This window comes from Python bivittatus, unplaced genomic scaffold (assembly GCF_059951505.1).
Source record: "Python bivittatus isolate LINGU-HERP-01145 unplaced genomic scaffold, Pbiv_v1 ctg000530_np1212, whole genome shotgun sequence".
Classification (NCBI taxonomy): Eukaryota; Metazoa; Chordata; class Lepidosauria; order Squamata; family Pythonidae; genus Python; species Python bivittatus.
This window is the reverse complement of record NW_028277085.1, coordinates 3,762,134-3,779,962: the sequence shown is the minus strand read 5'-3', so window position 1 is coordinate 3,779,962 and position 17,829 is coordinate 3,762,134. Positions and strand designations below refer to the sequence as shown.

The 17,829-nt window shown below is 36.3% G+C and overlaps 1 protein-coding gene across 5 annotated transcripts in view; it reads right to left on the bottom strand.

The window, feature by feature from the left end:
• The window catches only part of PEAK1 (pseudopodium enriched atypical kinase 1), a 45,953-nt gene that overhangs the window by 19,255 nt on the left and 8,869 nt on the right, over positions 1-17,829 (bottom strand). For 4 of the 5 annotated variants that reach the window (XM_088148376.1, XM_088148380.1, XM_088148377.1 and 1 more), the window contains 2 exons: positions 17,645-17,777; positions 2,734-5,966 (listed from right to left, as the gene is read on the bottom strand). In XM_088148376.1, the coding sequence (XP_088004502.1) occupies positions 2,734-5,861 (3,128 nt within the window). In that variant the 5' untranslated portion in view covers positions 5,862-5,966; positions 17,645-17,777. Of the gene's footprint in view, positions 1-2,733; positions 5,967-9,477; positions 9,549-17,644; positions 17,778-17,829 lie in introns of all 5 variants that reach the window. The other variant, XM_088148378.1, reaches the window with a different exon arrangement.

Sequence of the window (17,829 nt, the reverse complement as noted above, 5' to 3'; positions counted from 1 at the left end):
GTTAGCAAGCAGCTGCTGTATTCTGGGCTTGCTTAAGTTTCTGGGTGGTCTTCAAGGATAGATAGCCCTGGGTAAGCCTCATTACAGTAATTTAACCAAGAGATGCCAAGGCATGAGTTCTCAGAGCATTCCTGTTCCAAGTAAGACTGCAACTAGCAGTCCTGAAGCTGGGAAAAGCCCTCCTGGCCAAGGCGTCTACCTGTTCTTTGGGCATTTGTGACTCTTATTAGTTTTTCGGGGGGAAGGGAGGTAGCTCCATCAAGAATCAAAGTTTATACTGTCCTGGAATCAGTGGACTTTTAAATTAACAGTCATACTGTCTTGCTAGGGCTGAATCTGAGTTTGTTTTTTCCTGTCCTGACACTGACAGACTTTAGGCACTGAGTCAGACCTTATAACACATCTCCTACAGAATCTGAAGTGGAGATGTAAAACTGAATATCATCAGGATATTATGATATCTCATCCTGAACCCAATGGATAACTTCATTTACATGTTAAACAGGATAGAGGAAAGGACTTAGTTCTAGGGCACTCCACTGGAGAGTGCGTAAGGGGCCAGCTTATCACTACTTGTCATCACTGGCTGGACCTACTTGCCTAGGTAGGAGTAGAAACAGCGCCATATGGTGCCTCCAACTCCCAACTTTCACAGATAGTCCAGAAAGATGCATTAGTTAACAGTATTGAAAACCACCAAGATACTGTATGTCATCCATAAGTACAACCAATGTTGTTTCCATCCTATAAAATCAGATTCCATGAATGCAAATAATCTGTATCTTCCAGAGCTCTCTGTAATCACCCCCCTACTACAAAGCAGTTAGGGGGACTGTAGGCCACAAAGTGGGTAGGCAGTACAAGAAAGCAGGTTTTATGTTTGCTCCTGAAAATGGCAGGAAATTATGTGTTTAATTTTCAACAATCATAGTGATTGATTCAACAATCATAGTCTCAACTCAGGGTTCAAATACAGCCTTAGGATCACATATTGCCCGTCCTTGATTTAGGTTATTATGTGCCTTGTTTGTTTTTGGCTTAGAATGTGTGAATCCACCCATTAGGACTTAATAGAATATGCAAATTCTATTGGCACAATGGATTATTCAATAAACCATGATTAAAACTTGGCCAAATGTGTAAATGCAACTTATGTGCATGTCTGAGAACAGGGGGGAAAGGCACAAGTGCATGCTTTCACTTTCTTTTTGCCTTTTTTTAGAAATATAGATGTATGTTACTTCCTATAACAAATTACTTTTAGCCCCCGAGCTATATACTTTACAGGAATTCAATATTAAAATAAATTAAGTTTATTCTCAGGTAAGCACAGATGAGACTATGCCATTGTCTAAGATCATATGCACAATTATTAGGGAACAAACCCTGTTCAATTTAATATCCAATGCAAATAGGCATCAATTTGAGTTGGCTGATGCTCTAGAGCTTGAATTAGTAACTCACAATTTCTGCCCTCTTCAGTCTAGGCAATTTCAGTATTTTATTGTCAAAGCTTTTGGCAGAGCTCACATTTTAGTTAGGTTTACAAAGATAACATCTGAAGATAGAGAACTCCAGACCTAACGTTTTCTGTATTCTATTAACCAGCCTTTTGGGTACATGCCTGCACAGAACTACATATTCTAATAGACAAGTTTTACATTACCTTTGATAATTTGTTGCAAGATTAAAAACTAAAGAAAATCTCAGTTTTTCCTGTCTGCAGGATCCCCGCCAATCCTATTTCAATGTCATCTGTTTGATTTCTTGGTGAGTACTGTATAGCTTGAAATTCTCAAACTGATGGTTATTTTTACCGCTACCTATGTTTATAAGTAGTTAGCAAGTTTTTATTTAAAAAAAATTGCTTCAGTATTCCAAAATTAAAATGGACGCACATTAATTCAACATGTAAATTGGCCAAGAGAAACCGGAACACTGGGTTTCTGACATAACAGGAAACTGAAAAACTGGAAACATGGCCTAAGAGCTAGTTAAGCTATGATAGCCTTGACCTGTGCTTAGAAGTAGTTCCTCTTTTCTATCCCTTTAAGCAAATATTTAAAAGATCAGACTCAGTTTAGAGGAATTTTGAGTTAAACAATGATAGAACTGAATGTACAGTCTATCATATTTTATAACATACAGATTAAAATATATTACATTTATAATATAGAGATAAAAAATATATGCACTGCTCAGAGTCTGATTGCAGAGGCATATAAATCTCCTGACTGGAGCAGCATATAAATCAGAGTAAATAACTTCTAGAACGTTGCTTCATATTTACCTTCCCTTTTTCTTCTAATATTATGACTGAACTGTGTGACTTAAAGAATATTAATTTTTAAGGATACATACATTAGGCTACTGAAGCAGAAGCAAGAATCTTTTGATTACTCACAGACCAACTCATATTATGGTAAAAGCTACCGGAGCCTACATAAGCTACATGAAGTTACCTTGCATGCTTTTTTTTGTGGGTAAACTTCATAGATAGATAAAATATCTCAATACATGAAAGCTTATCTTATAATAATTGTTTTACTCTTTAAAGTTTCATCAAACATTTTTTCCTAATTGAGGAATGGCATGATCTTATTCTTGTATATACAGAATATAAAATACAGACTAGCACTTATAACAGTGCTAAGAACCAAAAAAACATACCTAGCAAAATTATTAAAAATGCAGTTAAAAAATACAGAGGCCAACTGTTGATATAAATTTTACCTGAGAATTTCCTTTGGAGCTTGAGGTGAAGAGGAATGGCTCTTTTTTTCTTCTGGTGTCTCTGGATGTTTTTCCCTCTCTCCCCTCTCTGTTGTCATAACTTCAATGGCTGGTTCCACTTCAGTTTTGTTTTGATCGGTTTTTGTCTCCAACTTTGCTTGATCACATTTAAACATAAAAACAACAGAGGGTTTCTCACTGGAATCTGTTCTTGATTCACTGAACCAATTGTGACGTTGAACAGGAGGTGGTGGAAGCATATGAATTACAGTTCCATCAAGACCCACAAGTTTCCCTTTCTCTCTTTCTCGGTCCTCCTCTTCTTCAGTCTTTCTGCGACGAAAGAAGCTCTTAAATGATATCCATCGCTTAGGCTTTGCATCAACAACTCGCCTACCTTCTGAATGCAAAACTGATTCAGCCTCCGTAGACCTAACAGGGCTCATTGGTTTGCTCCAATTGCTGAAATGTTTTTGCAACGCTTTGCTGGCATGATAAGGTGAAGATGTGGAACGGGGTGGTGGGAAAGGGGGAGGCTGCTCTGTTTTAGGGCTCTGAGAAGTTGTCACTGGTTTTGAAGGCTGCATGATTGGTGATTTTGATGGGATTTCCTTTGACATAATTTCTGTGGATTTGATCCCCTCAGCATTAGGATTAGATTGCATTGAAAAAAGTGATTTCGGTCGCATTGGAGTGCTTTTATCTGTGTCTGCATCAGGAGGCAGAGAATAGAGTTCCTCAACGCTGCAAGACTTAGGGCCAGTCTGAGGTGTTTCAGGGAGAGACTGTGGAGGCTGGATTGATGCTACAATCTGCGATAGTACTGTACAGGCATTTTCTCGACTGTCATTAGATATTTCCTGTATATCTTCTATTTTAGCTAAAGAATCCTGAAAAGTTCTTTGTATTTTTGTTGGGGAGCCATGGCAAGAACCTTTGGGTGAAGTCTGACTTTTTCCAAGACAGCTATTGAATTCCTGAACTTTCTGAGCTACAGAACCCAGTCTTCTCTCAGTGCTATTACCTAAACCTTTCACTTGGGATATTTCTGCAGATCTATTAGGTATATTTTCAGATACTGTGCTTTCTGTTTCTATTTCTTCATATGTGTGGCTGATGATACTAGTGGTTTTATCTTTAACAGAGAGATCTCCATTAGTTCCTAAAAAACTTTTATAGATGGCCAAGTTGTCATATGCATTTGGATTTATTACAATAGGAACTTTGATGGCATTCTTGGAACATCTAGCATAAGTTGGCTCATCATGAATAATAATTGGGAAGGGTGGCATGCCAGCATTATTATAGCTATTGAATTTTATTTCAGACAAGTTAGGGGACTTGACAGGGATTGTTTTTGTAGAAATATTTGTTGATGTAGGTGAAGTGGGAGCAGATTTATGAATATTTCTCCTTACAGGAACAGAAGGCCCTGGAATATTGGCAGTTAGTTCCACTTTAGGGATTTTTTGTCGTGGACTTGTACTGGAAGTCCAAACTTCCTGGTATCTGGCAGTGTTGGATTTTTTAAGATTAGGAGTTACTTGCCCACATGATACAGAATGAGACATAGCATTTGTACTTAGGGCATCTGGTAAATTTGGGTTAGACAGAATACATCTAGTATCTAGATTTTTTGCCTGATTCTCTATACTTTCATGTGTCATGGCTGCTGATACATCCACTATCGTATAAGGTTTGCACACTGGTTGTTCCATGTTTACTACTCTATAAGGTTTTGCTTGTTCTTCCAGGGGGATTGAATTTGTAGCTGTTGCCTGAAATGGCATATTTAAAGGACTTTTCCATTCTTGTTTATCACTTGGGACAGTAGTCTTGCTATCTTTTTCTTCTAGCTTAATGGCAAGCACAGCTTTGTGTGTCTCTACAGTTTTGGTAGCATTTTGAGTGTTTTTAATTGCAACTTTTACTTGTTGATCATCAAAAAACCTTTTATCACTTTCTTCCATTAATCTGGTACTTTTGGAACTGTTAGGAGACATTCTACCATTGCAAAGCCTTTGTGAAGAACTGCTGGCTGTTCCAGAATGAGATTCTTCAGTCAGAGAAGAATCAGGAGATATAGAATCTGATGAAACCATGCTTTGCATGCTTTCCTGTCCAAAAAGGATTACAGGGTCATCTCCATAACCATTCAAAATTTCATCATAGCTGTCATCATAATCTACCGCACAAAATCTCTGAAGAGACTTATGCCTTAAAGGCACTGTATTCCATTTCTTGTCAACACAAAATCGAACAGGTGACAGTGTATTAGCCCTAAAGTTAGCAAAACGTGGCTGTCCCCTCATGCGGATTTCCATTGCTAGCAACTCTTCATCACTTTCATCCCAGCTCTCATGATCTTCATGGATGCTGCCAAAAAACAGATCATCCTCACTTTCATCTCCACTGGAGAATTCAGGGTAACAGAAACGGCCACCTTCGTTGCTTATTACAGCAGTGGTTCCACTTAATACAACATGCTTATTTTGTGACTTTGTTCCACCCATCAGGCAACTTGGAGGGATCATTCTTTCTAATGACTTTTTATAACAATTGTTTATTCGCCCCAAGAATGCTTCCCTTGAATTAATTTCATTTCCTGTTAGAAAAGCTGAACGATCTAAGCCAGCAATTTCCTTCAATACTTCAGTTAGTCCATTATTGTTGCTTGGAGCTTTACTTGTATCATCATTATTTCCAAAAGATCTATGAATATGATTATAACTTTCAACTTCTTCTTCTTCCTCTTCTTCTTCATTATTATTGTTATTATTATTCAGTGGCTTTTTCTTCAAGACAGTTCTATTCTGGTTCCAACCTACAATAGCTGGTTTGTTCTCACAAAGATCCTGTGAGGTGATTTCACCACATATACCCTGTCCATCTATTGTCATCATGGTGGGTTTCACAGCGATAGTGGGTTTCTTTGCCACAGGTGGCCGAAAATTTCCTGTATTCTTAGCACGTTGGTTGCTGTGAATTGCATTGGTTTTTATATTTGAATTTGAGACTGGAGGTTTTTCACTGCCTGGAGGCAGCTGATGTAAGTTTTTTGGCTTGAAGCAATTTTTACATTCACCAGGTTTCCACACATGTTCAGTGAAGGCATTGCAAGCAGACATTTTCTGAGGCCTAAGCACCTGATGTTCAGAGATTGTTCAGTGCATGGTAAGATCATTCCTTACTATTTAATGTTGTCTTGCTTGCATAATGAAATCTGGTTCATCCTAGAAAAGTAAAAGATATTTAAAACCAGTGAGAAATGAATGCACATACTACCACTCAAGAAGCTGATCCTCTCAACTTCATTAGGCAGAACTTCCTGATCTTTTTAATAAAACAGGAACTAATTTTAAGCTTAATCTGTTCCATAATGAAGTTGTGAGGGTAAAACAACTAAATGTTATAGGTAGCCAGTTATGTTTTCAAATACAGTAAAAACTTAATGAGTGTAAGCCTTCATCTCACATTGACACGTAGTAAATAGAGGTAATGATCTATCAGTTTGTGTTAATGCTACATGGCAAGTCAAACTGTTAATTACAGAATATAGGCAAGCATTTTTACTGAACACCAGGTGGAGCCACAACATAATCAGAAGACGTTTCATAATATTTGATTCTACTATTTCATAGGAGGGCATCTTATAAACTTTAAGGCTTTTGCTTAATGAATTTCTGGCTTTGTTGCCTTTGTTTAAAGAATGATAAGTATAAGCATAAGCATTTTTTAATCCTGCCTTTATTATTTTTTATAAATAACTCAAGGTGGTGAACTTATCTAATACTCCTTCCTCCTCCTATTTTCCCCACAACAACAACCCTGTGAGGCAAGTTGGGCTGAGAGAGAGCAACTGGCCAAAGTCACCCAGCCGGCTCTTATGTCTAAGGTGGGACTAGAACTCAGTCTCCTGGTTTCTATCCTGGTGCCTTAACCACTAGACCAAACTGGCTCTCATGATAACATGATATCACTAGCAAAAAGATATGATAGTTTAATGTGTTATAATGCCATACTGAGTAATTTTAGTGGAAAATTGTTTCTTGAGGAATGTAAAATAATGAAAAAAACCAATACTTTGGCTATCCCTTTCTTTGAGTGGTATAGCTATTGAATTTTTTTTTTAAACTATTGTATTATTTTGAATCTGAAATATATTCTAGCAACTTCAAATAAGTCTCATCTTAAAAGTTTTTAAACACTGGTTTTATTCTAGTTATTTGCATGTAATAGCTTTTGCTTTGGTATTTTTAGAACTAGAAGCATTATTTCCTGTTGTCCAGATCATAGCATAGTAATGCTTTCCATTGTAATTCAAGTTAAAGCAAGGTTTAACCCACAACACATTTTACTTAGCTCAGTCTGTTTGAAAATATGGTGCTTGCTACTTTCTAATATCTAAGCAATAGAGTAGATCAATTGGACTAAAGCAGGAGAGAGGAATCCACAATCAGTGTTAGTCTGGTGTTGACAGGAATTAAATACTTCCTGTGAGGGATCTAAGTTATTAATTTGAAAGCCAACTTTTAAAATGGTCTGCAAAAATGTTTTCTATTTCTTTACTTTCATTGCAATATCACTATGAAATATACTGATTATATAATCTGAAGGTTATGCAAGAACAGCAAAAGAAAGCTATCCTTATTTTTAATATTTCCCTTTGATCCTTTATCTTACTGCAATGCTCCCAAAAGTTATTTTGAAAGTGGCCCATTATACCCATAATGCATTGCATTAGAGCAAATGTGCAAGGAAAGGCTGGCTGAGAATTTCTTTATGCTACATGAGGAAAAAAGAATATCAGACTATTCCTTTGATAATCATGACATCAAGGAAAGCCCAGGGGGAAAAATATCTGTGGTACATCTCTATACAATTTCTAAAGTTTGGTTCTCTTGGCATTATCCATTTGTCCAACAAAAGATATACACGCTGTCTCCTTTTTTTCACTATGCATTTTAAGGAACTATTTCTCTGTTCTAAATTTCAGGCTGACAGGTTCCTTCAGAGGCGTGCTGGCTGAATCACAAAGAAAACCTCCTACACTAATACTGTATACTAACATAATCCAGTTAAAAGGAACTTAATTGGTGTGCACTATTCCCTGCAATTTCAGTATTCTAAAAATGAATGGTCTCAGTAAATACCAGATGGTGACATGCACTAATTAATCAGGCTAGCTCAATGAATGAGCCTATTAAAATGAATGTACCTATTAGACATGTGTTTTCAATGCACTCTGCTGCAAAAGCCTCCCTCTAAAGGAACACTTGATTCATTTAGTGAGCAATATAGACAAGCATGTGCTGAAGTCATCTGACAGTGCAATATTATCGTCTCATCAATTTCTATCAATAGATACTTCATGCCAATATACATCTTAATTTTGTTTTTATTCAACTGAAGAAAATGTTGAACATTTTCTTCTTCCACTGTTTGGGAGGAGTTTCCTAGTACTGGCATGTTCCAGAATGCTCTGCAGGCATTAAACTTCATCCCTGATAGCTCTCAGTACAGCTAGCTAATCACTATTCATAGCAATAAAAGGCTCTTGTAAGAACACTGCCTTTCATCAGCACTTCTAGTGAAAAAAGAAGTTATGGTTCATTATCAGAGCAAAATTACAGAATAATCAGTTAAGATTTGGACTCTAGAAAAAATCTTGCATTTTAGAAAAAGCAGCACAAGTACATGCAAATAATAAAAGGGCACAGAATATTAAATATCTTTAAAAATCTTTTCTTAATTTCTAATTTAAGTGCCACACAATTTACTTATTTAGTGATACATGAAGGTTTTTTCAACAGCAGTATTATCCAGAGCTGTATGAAAACCAATTTCCATGTTTGCAGAAACCTCTGCCACACAGGGGAGTTCAAAGCATGGACCTGCTCTGTCGCAAGCAGTACTTCCCATCCAGAGATAATAGCAATGTCAGTGGAGAACCCCAATCAACATACAGCAATTCCATCTTGCTTGAATTCAGCTTCGGCCTGTCCTCTCCCATCTAGACCCTTATAGCTTTCAGGCAGCCAGAAGGATGTTGACAGACTAGCTAAGAGTTATCTAAAACCCCCAGATCGAAGGATGGCCTCTACAGAAGGGAATACACCACAGCCTCTTTCAAGACTGCTGGTGTCTCTCTCTTTCACAAAGATGTTTTGACAGTCTCCCAGATCCAGGTGGTCATATTTCCACCCATTTCTTGCAGCAGTCAAGATGGGCAGGACCTACAAGTGGCAGAGGACAATCTAGACAGCATCTTATCCACTTCCATGGATACTTGCTTCCAAACCTTCTACTTATAAACAGAAAAAATGGCACATTTTTTCTTTCTTTCTTGTAGTTACACAAGTTCAGTGTGCATGCAAGAAACAATGAAACAAGTTGAAAGCAGAAATTTTGTGTTACCTTAATTTTTGTACGTTATATACTGTATATTTGTTCAAAGCCTACTTAAAAAGGGGCTTTCCTGATGAGACCATTATTTGATTTCTATAGTATAATTGGTAGATCATTAATTTCAGGGAACTCACATTCTAGTCCCTATTTGGTTACAGATGTATCCTTTCTATGAAAAACATTATAAGAATCTTCTATGAAAGGTGATTATTCCGGTGAGCAACAGAAGGGAATTAATCAAACAACTAAATTAGAACTTTTAAACTCAAGGTAAGTCATTGAAACTCAGTTCCTTTAAAAAAATAGGATGAAAACAATTCATTATAATAAACATACCTCACTAATTTGCAATACTTCAAGGTAGTAGTCTCTATTGAGACTGCAAGCCTACCCCATTCCTGGTAGTCCTAGAAGAAAAGCTGCTTTAATGAAAACCTCCAAAATGAAGCTATCAAAACTGAACTGGGTTTATTTTCAAATAACACCATTGTTAAAAGAACTGTAATACCACCCCTGATTTGTATTCCTAACACAACCACGCCAGCATATTTTTCCAGCAGTGATTTACATACCTGCATATTAATTTCATTTTTTATTTTTAATTTTCATGGAAATTTTGTTTAAATAATCACAAATAATCCCTTTGCTTAATTTTTAGTAATCCTGAGTAATTAAAAAACTAGTCAATCAAATAATGTGTATTTGAAAACTAGGATAAAGAGGCAAAAAAAGTAGAAAAGGAACTCTGTAATAATATATCATTATTTTAAATCACAGTGCAGAATTTCTTACAATGCCCAAAAGACTAATTTTTTGCATAGTGGACCCGACCCTCCCCAAACTTCCTTCATTGAAAAAAAGGGAAAACTCCTATATGTTGGTGTTCTCTCAAGATGGTAAAATGTGATATAGGGAGTCCTTGTTTAGTGACCGCAACTGGGACTGGCAACTCAGTTGTTAAGCAAAGTGATTGCTAAGTGAAATCATGACTGTACTTATGATCTTATTTCAGCTTTCCTTTGCTTTACAGACCTGTGAAGGTCGTAAACACAAGGATTGGTCGTAAAGTTACTTTTTCATCACTGTCGTAACTGCGAATGGCCACTAAGCAAGGCAGTTGCTAAATGAGGACTACCTGTACTACACTCTGGATGTAGCCATTTTATATGAACTCTGCATTCTATCTTGTACATGAGTCTGAATAGATGTTAAATATATCCTAACACTGTGGAGTCCTTGGGGTTCTCTGAGCTTGGTTCTTTTCTTGCAAACGTTTCATTACCCAGCTAGGTAACATCTTCATCCTATCCTAACACTTTCAAACTACTGCTACCTAAGTAAACTTTAACATATCTTTAGTGTATAGTGATACAGAAACAGTGCATTGCATGCTGATTATCTGTAACTAAAAGAAAATAGTTTATGATTATTAAAAACAAATTTAACTCAGTATTAAGTTTCATAAATTACAGCCCATTTCATCAGCATCATAACAGTGTTATTCCAAATTACACATAAGTGCACTTGTGATTCACTGGGTGGGGTTGAGAGAGATTTAGATTAAGACGCAGTTGAAAAAGAAAATGGAAATCTATTACTTTCACTCTATCCACTATGGATTCATATTAATGCTATTTTTTTCTGCTTAAATAAAATTAAATCATTAAATGTTTAACTACATTTTAGAATGAAGTCAATAGAAGGATGCTATTCACAGGCAGAAAGCCAAAAAGATAGAATATGTATGAGAGATTAGAAGAGACAAGAACTGATGTTACATGTACAAAGGAATTATACAAGTCCCGGATCAATGAGAAAAGACATTTGATTTCAATAAGAAAGGCAAACGTCAGTCTATTTAAAATACACAGCATATCTTAATGCAATTTGTTTTGTAAGCTACTGTTGCTAAACATTGCAAAGGCTCTCAATGACATCTGGGACAAGATATTTGCACAGCCATTTTATCTAGTGCATTTTATACATTTGCCTTGTTTGGGAAACAGTATCTTTCTTATATAGATAAGCAGTCTCATCACATGTTTCTTGTGTGATATTTCAGGTTTATTATGATGACTACTACTAAATAAATATTCAGAATCATCTTCAATTTCTTTTCTGATGACTGGAGTTAATAAAACACATCAACAACTGCAATCTCCCATAATTTTTATTCCACTTTATAATTTAATAGCTCCAAGTCTGTTAACAATTTCTCCACACTATGATGAAGTTGATTAGAAAATCAGAATAAATTTTGGAAATATCTGAACTCATGTTTTTAAAGGATTATTCTTTTCACAAATCAAAGCTTTCTGACTGATGTATACCATGAAAAAAATAAAAATTTCTATAATACTGGACTAAAATGAGGGAGTATCATTTTACTTATGATATTAACCTTATTTTGGCATTTTTCAAAGCATAAACGAAAGCACAGATTTGCAGTATCTAAAAGCTAAAAACGAAATTGGTTCATTAATGATTTTCTAAGCCTCTTGTTCCTTTTCTTATTGTTAGTATACTTTTTTCCATTTTGGTTTCTGAAATATTGATTAATCAATAGCAACTAGAGAAACACACATATATGCTACGAAGTAGTATCTGAGATTAGGCTACACTGAATGGCACTGATGAAATCAGCAATGACATTATAAATTTATGCAAAGGAAAAGATTAAGCAAAGCATTGTTCCTAAGCATTCGTCACTGTAGTTTCCATAAAAATAACTATCAGCTTATTTCCGATATAAGAGATAGGTTTGCATTTGTTCCAACCCTTTACGCTGGATCTGTGCCAAAGTTGACAGTACTTGGTGCTTGCTACTCCACATTCTGGGAAAAAATTTTTTTTTGGGGGGGGGGCTTACATTTCTGTCTTGCACCAAGGTCCAATAAATCTCAATTTCTATATATTGGTCCTGGAAAAAAAGTATCTCAGTCTGGTATAAAAGCTCATCAGTATGCTGAAGACATGAAAGCCACAGTCAGACTCCAAAAGCCATAGCCAGAAACCAACATTTCTATAAATGTCACAACTCTTCTCATAGAAATTTCATTGCTTTTCCCAAGAGAATCCTTGCTCTGTATGAAATAATGGTGACGGACAGCCGAGTTTCTAATAGCAATTTTAGCATGCAGCATTCCATAAAATTTAAGGTTTATAAATTCAGGTTAATACTGTTCTGAATTTAAATCATTCTATGTTGCCCCATCCAATTCTTCTTTCATTTTTTGATATTCCCCTGCCTGTGATCACTGATCCTGCTAATTCTTCTAGAACTCCAGCAGCTTTGCTTCTTCAGCTGTTATTTTAATTCCCTTACTATCCCCTCCTAGAACGTACTTATGCCTAACCTATGTTTAATATGCTATAAAACATTTCATAATTAAAAAAGGAGTCAATATAAATCCTAATTTATAATGTCAGATTACATATTGTAGGCTCTGTTTTTTTCTTGTATGTCTAGTTGCTATAGTAACTGAATACACACTGTTTTCTGTTAGCATAATTTTTACTGTTTCCATTTATACATTTTGTATTGTTTATTAATAGTTGGAAATGGACACTGTGCTTTTGTCAGCCCTGGAATATCTCTTTGCCTTTATTGGAAATTGAATCAAATCAACAGAAGATGAATTAATTGGAGAGCAAAATACACAGTCCTTAAAAGCAAAAGTTAGGAAAAATATCAGTGCTACAGGATATGAAAAAAAAACTAGAATGGTGTACTAGTTAACAGATGCCAGGCATTACTGGAAATGCCTGCTGTAACAGTCACATACCTGTCGATATTTCTGATGCAGATTTACTGAACAGTCAGTCAAAATCCAGGAAAAGTATTAATCATATGATATCACTGATTTAAGACATTTCTTAACTGCTGTTATTCTTCAGTCAAACTGCACTCTTAATAGTTGCCAGTTATATCTACCCAAATACACAATATCTTACCTATGATTATTGAAAGGGCCAGGGAAAGATGGAGCCCACACACTGTGGACTGGAAGAGTAGGCCTGCTCTCATAATGCTGAAGCATTCTTAGGCACTGAACCCTCTTATCAGAAAATGTGAGCATTTCATTTCTGTAAATATTTTTCATAAGAAGTTCCAATTCTTGGGATATGTTTTTACACAAAAAGCTCCATTAGATTTATATTAAACTTTCTGATGAAGCTGCAGAAAGCAATTTTTTTTAATCTAGATGTTTTAAATTTTCTATGGCTATTTCTTATCCCACATAAGCTGAATTTTTTTATTTTCAGATAAAGGGTTTTTAAATTGATATAGAAAATAAACTAGATAGATTTTGCATTTCATGTCTAAAACCTGTTTATGGCAGTCCTTCAAAATGTTTACTCTTGTAACAATGTAAAAAATAAAGAAGCTGTACTGTATTTAAAAAAAAAACTTTTCAGTTAAACTGTTGACATGTAAATTATCTATCCAGGAAATTTATGTTTGGAGAACTGTTGGCACAGTATTTACTCAAAAGATACTAAAATTCCAGTTTGGCATGCTACAAAGTATCCCTAGAAATCTAGAGCACAGAAATCTGGAAAAATGCAGTCATTTGGGCTGGAGCAGCATATAAACTGCAGTAAATAACAAGGAGAAATGTATTCACATTTAAAAATAATTATTTCAGAAATACACTCCTGATTTCATATGTCTTAGAGTAAGTAAAAAGAACTTATTTGTAATAGTTTTAATGATAATCAAAATATGTTCTGATTTTTGTTTTGAATCAAATCCAATCACACAAAATAATCATACCAAAGTGTTTTCTATTTTCTTTAATGTCATCTATAGCAGCAGTCCCCAACCTTTTTGGCACCAGGGACCGGTTTTGTGGAAGATAATTTTTTCACAAACCGGGGCGGGGGGATGGTTTCGGGATGATTCAAGTGCATTACATGATAGGGTTTTGATATAAGTCTGCAAGCAAATTGATTTATTATGGTCTCTGTGCAGTCAAACCTCTCTGCTAATGATAATCTGTATTTGCAGCCACCCCCAGTGCTAGCATCACCAGCTCAGCTCCACCTCAGATCATCAGGTATTAGATTCTCATAAGGAGCATGCAACCTAGATCCCTCGCATGCGCAGCTCACAGTAGGGTTCACGCTATGAGAATCTAATGCTGCCACTGATCTGACAGGAGGCAGAGCTCAGGCGGTAATGTGAGTGATGGGGAGCGGCTGTAAATACAGATGAAGCTTCGCTCACTCGCCCGCCTACAGACTGCCTACAGAAATGGTTTTGTTCCCCCCAAACAAGAGATTTCTGTAGGCAATTCCTCCTGCACCTGACCTGTTCCCCCACCCTCAGAGCAGAGAGATTGGAGAGCAAGGGATTACAAGAGAGTAAGCAGGCACACAATAGGGAATACGCTGAGTTGTTTGCGTGGCCCACTGGGGGGCTGCCAGTGCCAGCACACTGCTTTCAATGTATTCCCCATTGTGTGCCTGCTTACTCTCTTGTAATCCCTTCCTCTCCAATCTTTCCACTCTGCAAGAGGAGAAAAAAGAAAAACAGGTCAGGCACAGAATGCGTACTGACTGCAATAGCGATCTTGTGACTGAGGAATGCTGTGAAGGTCGTAAATGCGGGCACTAGTCATAAAGTTATTTTTTCAGCACTGGCATCATCAAATTAATAAATAGTACAGTAAAAAAAAAGTATAGTTTAAAAAAACTATACTGTAATGTAACAAGTTTATATTTAAAACAGCTAGACCAAATTTCAGCCTATGTAGAAATTCCTTGTCCTCTAGAATATTTTGGGGATTTTTCCATATCCTGCTTAATAAGTCACAGCTGGATTTGATGGTAGACTAAATTCATCACTCTTAAAGTTAATAATTGCTCTTCCTTTCTGATAAAAGTATATATTATTATTACCAAATATAGATTAAGAAGTTTAGTTTCTCCCTATGAGTCAAGTGGAAAAAATGTGATTGCAAGCATAGAACCCACCTAGTAAAATGTATCCAAACCAAAGTATACAACACTCTCCAGTTGTTCTCTGGAGAAAAAACTTAAATAGTAGCTTTTTACCATTTCCTGTCCAAATTATACAATTTTTATTCATCTGAGAAAGTGCTGTCCAAATGGTACTCCTGACCCTTCCCAAGCTAGGAGGAACTCTTCCCATGCAGCATCATCTAACACTTAAATGAGAGCTAACAACTATTTTTATGTATGACACTTGCAGCCAAGAGAATTGCCTGAAATAACTTCCTTTGTTTTAGTAGAATGCACCTAGTTTGGATAAAATCCAAATACATCAGCCAGCAAAAATTACATCCTCCAAGTTATGTTTTCTAAAAGCTTTATAGAAGGATTAAATGATCAACATTTTTTCAAGCACAGTATAGTTCTTACTAAAGTTGTCTACAATTTATCCTATTTATTTGTTTTAAAGGTAATAAGATATAAAAAGTTTGATTGCATGTTATATAAATAATTTTAAAGTTTCCAAATAATAATGTAATATCAAATTTATATCCCCCCAACTCCCAGCAACTCTGGGAGGTTGTTAACAGAACATGTCCCGAGGCAGTAAATTCATACTATGGTCAGGAATAGGATCATTTTAGACAAAATGACTGCATACATGGATATTTCCCTGCATGTACAGTGGTACCTCAGTTCACGAACTTAATTCGTTCCGCGACTCTTGTCGCGAACCAAATTGGTCGCGACCCGAATCAAATTTTCCCATAAGGTTCAATGTAAATACGGTTAATCCATTCTGACCCCTCCAAATTTGGTCGCGTCCCAAATCAAATTTTCCCATAAGGTTCAATGTAATTACGGTTAATCCGTTCTGAACCATATGTATTTTTTTTTTAAAACCACAAAAATATGAAACAAAATACAGTACGAAGAGAGAGAACGCTAATCTTGCTCAAGGCGACTTCTGGCGTGGAGGACAGGAAGGTGGGTGGAGAGGCGGTTATTGCTTGGAGGGAGAGTCCCCCTCCCTACAGGAAGCCACGACGACGTGTCACGGGAGGGAAAATGGCTGCGGATCCTGTTCGTCACCCGATCCGGCGTTCGTGAATGGAAGCAAAATTTTGCGAACAGTGCTGTTCGTGACCCGAATTGGTCATGAACAGAAGCGTTCGTGACCCGAGGTACCACTGTATGTCACTTGATTACTAATAGGTGATTCACCTGAAATACTTCTACAGGTAGTCCTTGCTTACCGACCACTTGTTCAATGACAGTTCAAAGTTACAAAGGCACTGAAAAAGGAGACTTATGACTAGTCCTTGAAGTTGTGGCTGTTGCAGCATCCCGATGATTGTGATTTAGGCACTTGGCAACTGGCGTGCATTTATAACAGTCACAACATCCCATGGTTACAAGATTGCCATTTGTGACCTTCACAGCTGGCTTCCGACAAGCAAAGTCTATGGGGAAGCCAGCAAGAAGTCACAAGTCATGGTAATGAGACTTTGTGCTTAATGACCTGTGGTGATTTGCTTAATGACCGCAGCGGTCAAGTGATTTTCACTTAATGACTGTACCGCTTAGCAACAGAGTTGCCAGTCCCAATTGCATTCAGTGAGGACTACCTGTTCTAGCTCCAATGGCAAGCATATCAAGTAAAAGCGGAAAAACACAGATTTTCCATTAAGCAATTCCCACAACAACCAAGTAAACCAATATAAGAAGTAGGAGACTCATTAGCCATAGATCTAATGGAAATGAATATAACGCTCTGGGAATTTCTATTCTGTAAATTTTAAGTTCATGTTTATGAAGGAGCATTTAGATGCCTGTGAATAATTTATTTAAGATAATGAAGCACTGTGTAGGATATGTGAAAAAATATTGTAAGTGTGACCCACTCTTATATGGTGTCATCATTTTAATACTATTTTGTAACATATTTGTTACACTGAGTTAAATATTTGCATCCCCAGTTTAATGAATGGTGTAAAATAACACTAAACACAGAGGGGTGTTAGCCTCATAATAATAATGCACACATTAGTACTAGAGGAAGCACCAGGATTTGTGGGCCCTACATTTTAAGGGATTTTCTATCTTTACAGCTCCTTTCCTCTTTCTATTAATTATGGTTTTGTGTTGGACAACCCAGAGAAGAAATGCAGTAATTTGAATTAGACTTTCATTTTTCTGGCATGAAGCAGGTAGGTCTGGGTTTACTCCATTCTAATTTTCAATGAAGCTCCAATCCTAATCAATTTATCTGGAACTTCAAAATCCTGTAAAGACTGGTTCTCCAACAAAACAATCTTTTGACATTTACATACAACACCGTGATGGAACTCTCTTCTAGAAGAAAGTCTACTTTTCTCCAAAAGCTTCCAGTAGATTATAAATATACTTCCAAATGAGATATCTGAAAATCCAGTGATTAATGTATGGAATTGTTTCCTTATTTTGTTTGTGAGCCAAAGTCTAAAATTACACAATAGAACAGTGACATTCTAGACAAATAAATATACAATATTCCTAACTATACCTGTATATGTGGCACAAAAGCTGTGAGCTTATTAGCCCTGGTTGTCAGTTGGCCTCTGAATTTAAGGGATCATCATGAATTCTTTGTAGCAGTTGCCTTTCTTATTTATAAATTACCAAGGTCTTTTCCTCCCCTGTGGAGACAAAACAAGAAACAGATGTATTATCATAATATTGTCTGTTATT